Source organism: Pinus tabuliformis, chromosome J, assembly GCF_031772625.1.
Source record: "Pinus tabuliformis cultivar Carrire ecotype Pingquan chromosome J, CPIR1, whole genome shotgun sequence".
Taxonomy (NCBI): domain Eukaryota; kingdom Viridiplantae; phylum Streptophyta; class Pinopsida; order Pinales; family Pinaceae; genus Pinus; species Pinus tabuliformis.
Window position 1 is genome coordinate 1,113,947,497 of NC_142295.1, and position 3,195 is coordinate 1,113,950,691.

General features: G+C 35.6%; 1 protein-coding gene across 1 annotated transcript; it reads left to right on the forward strand.

Annotated features, from left to right (window-relative positions):
• The first annotated feature begins 1,740 nt into the window (after positions 1-1,740).
• On the forward strand, positions 1,741-2,495 carry LOC149230971 (uncharacterized). The gene is made up of 2 exons (XM_089381492.1): positions 1,741-2,064; positions 2,226-2,495. The coding sequence occupies exons 1-2, from the start codon at positions 1,741-1,743 to the stop codon at positions 2,493-2,495; spliced, it is 594 nt and encodes a 197-aa protein (XP_089237618.1).
• Positions 2,496-3,195: the final 700 nt, after the last annotated feature.

The window sequence follows — 3,195 nt, forward strand, 5'->3', positions numbered from 1 at the left end:
GGAGAGCCCATCGCATGCATGGATGCATGGATGCACACCGATTCACTCACAACCGGGAATGTCCGTTCCTGCCCGCCTCTGTGCCGTCCGTTCCTGCCCGCCTCCGGTTTGAGACATAATGGCAAGTGCACCAACCGGTCCATTAATGGAGTTAAACTCTCCGCCGCCTCCGCCGTTTACGTTTACCCACGCATCAACCCACACATTAACGTGCCCGGATCCATAAACTCCATTCGCTATTCAGATTTCAGTCCCTGCAACCAGCGAAGAACATGGCAGAGCAGCCCCTGCAACCAGCGAAGAAGAACACGGCAGCAGAGCAGATTGGTGATCACGGGTAACTCTAGTATGTTTGGTTTCATTCTTTTTAAGTCTATTTATTAAGTCATTCGATGGTTTCATTCTGTTGCCATCTTGCAAACGAAAGACTGCATCTCATCAATAAAATCGCTGTTGTAAATGTTCTGCTAGTAATCTTCTGTCTTTTCGAGCTCTGGATTTTGTGTTTTGTTTTCAATAAAAGTATTTGTAACATGTTTTGCAATTCATAGAAACTAGACGGTGGATTGTTAGCTCTGCATTTCCCTGCGAGTATCGATGGCCGAGTCTTCTCTTTTGATTCAAAACCGAAATCGAAACTGCTAGAGTTGCCCAATTTAGGAATTCAGTAATAAGATTCATTGTGGAGAAAATCTCTGTGAGAACCATAGAAAATTGAAAACAAAAGCTCTGAGCTAGATTTTATAATAAAATGTATAAGCATCATTTTTTTCAGCCATCTCTTGGCAAATTATAGTCTGTTGTACAGTCCTCACTGGAGCAGGTCATTGCTGCCATTATTAATTAACAATAGGCATTCGCCAAAGCTAAAAATGATTTGTTTTATACTTTCCATGCTTCTGTTGGATATGATGTTCTAATTATGTTTCAAAAAAATTCTTAAACAAATGACAGTATAAAACCATGTTGACATGTTGGGCCACTCACAAAAGGCAGCGACTTCTTCCTAAACAGTTTACTATGCTCTGAGCCTAATTCTGTTTCAGACGTGTTCTTAAATAATAATAGAAAAACATGTTTGTTGTACCAGTTGCTCAGTCCACTAAAATTTCGTAATAACCAGGACCAGGACCAGCGGCCATAGTCAGCATTCCTTCTAATATCATAGACTGAACTGAGAACGCTGGTAATGCTCAAAGTTGGTGAGGTTTTAATTTTCTAAACATATAAATATTTCCTAAGATGTTTAATAATCTCGCTGTATATTCTAATAATATGCATGGAAGCAACTTTCAGATCGGTTGTGTCCGAGTACTTCACCTCACAATGAATACAGCGAGGTGGTTACTGTATTAGGTTTTCACCTCTGCTTCTGGTCTCTTCCTAAATAATTGATCTACTGTTTCAATTTGGCACCCAGTGGTCAGTGGTCTTGGTTAGATCGCGGACCATCTGAATTAAGAAACTTAATGTATGTTCAAATAATTTGATTAAATTGCATGTCCTTGCCAAAATATTTTACCGGAAGCCCAATGTCTGTAGTACATATCGCTTTGTAATTGGAATTTTTACTTCAATTTTATCCATGAAATTTTGGAAATATTTCAGTTTTATTTAAAAGTGGATAGTTATGGTAACTACAAAAAAATAGATATGAATATTGATTTTTGTCCTTAAATTGTTTTTATGATGTTTTTAACAACAATATTGTTTACATATTCATTATAAGGAAGTAAGAAAATGGAGGACAATAGACATGAATGGGAGGTAACTATCAAAGGCACCAAGCAATTGTTCATTTGTCTTGTTGGTGATTGTGCGGGGAACTTGAGTCGATCTAAGCTATCTAGCCTTAATCATCATCGGGCTACCAACCACAATCTCCCACCAATTCCTCCACGTCAAAGAGGTCGAGTAAGAGATGCAAATGCTACATGGGCGGTTAAATCTACAAGTGTAGTAAAAAGGCAAAATGCCAAAATACAATATGATTTAGATGCAAGGCTATGTCGTGCACGACAACAAGCATATAAAAGATTTGTTAATGAAGAAATTCTTTCAGCTGTAAGTATTTATTAGTATTTATTTGTATATGCTTTTTTATTAATATTGTCAATGATGAAATTCTTTCAGCTGTAAGTATTTATTAGTATTTATCTGTATATGTTTTTTATTAGTATTAATTTGTTGTTGTGGACTAAATTCATTGAAACTTGTTTTCACAGTCAGTTGTTACATTTGATCAGCTTAATGATACTTCAAAGCAAAGGATTTGTGAAAAAATTCAACGTTGGGATCAAAGTCTACCTCGTAGACGTATGGAGACAATGAAGCGCATAGACATTGCTTTAAAAGAGAAAGCAAGGACTGGGGTTCCTGATGATGTGGGGGAAGAAAGATTAGATGGGCACAACTATATATTAAACTTTGATGAAACTAATCAAGACAATGAGAACACAGTTGAGTCCATTTTTTTGCGTATATTAATTTTTTAGACATTTTAACATTAAATAATATTTATATTGATTATACTCATTGTTATTGATATGCGTAGCCGAATCAACAAAATTCCCCAAGTTCAACCCACCAACTATTACGCCGCTCACCTAGATTTCAAGGTTTTCAAGGGGTTATTGGGCCAGTAAGTTTTTAATCCATATAACCTATTCCACTAAAAACATTAATATATAAATTGTTATGTTTTACCATAATGATGGGATGAGAAATGGATGTTTTGTATTATATATCGTTATCCTTGATTTGTTTTGATTATGTGTGTGTGTGTGTTATTTCTTATTTATGGTGCAGGTGTTCCCTTTGGAACCATCACAATCAATGAAAACCCCTTGTCGAAGTCTTAAGAAGAATGGAAATGAAATGGTTCAAATGCTAGAACCATCTTCACGTCCAATGTCACAATGCAAGGTAAGCTATTTATACTCTTGTAAATTTAGCATATTTTTACATTTAATTTTATTTGATTCATACTTATATCTATGTATAATCTAATGTTCAGAGTAATGAATATACATTTCCCAAAACACCTTTGCACATGTATGATGGTGGACACGATACTCACCAAAAATCACATTCTCCTCAACCATTGCGGAATTCACCTAGACTTCAAGATAAATTAAGAGAGGTAAGTTATATACTACATATCTTAGCTCATAATAACATTGACATATATTTTTA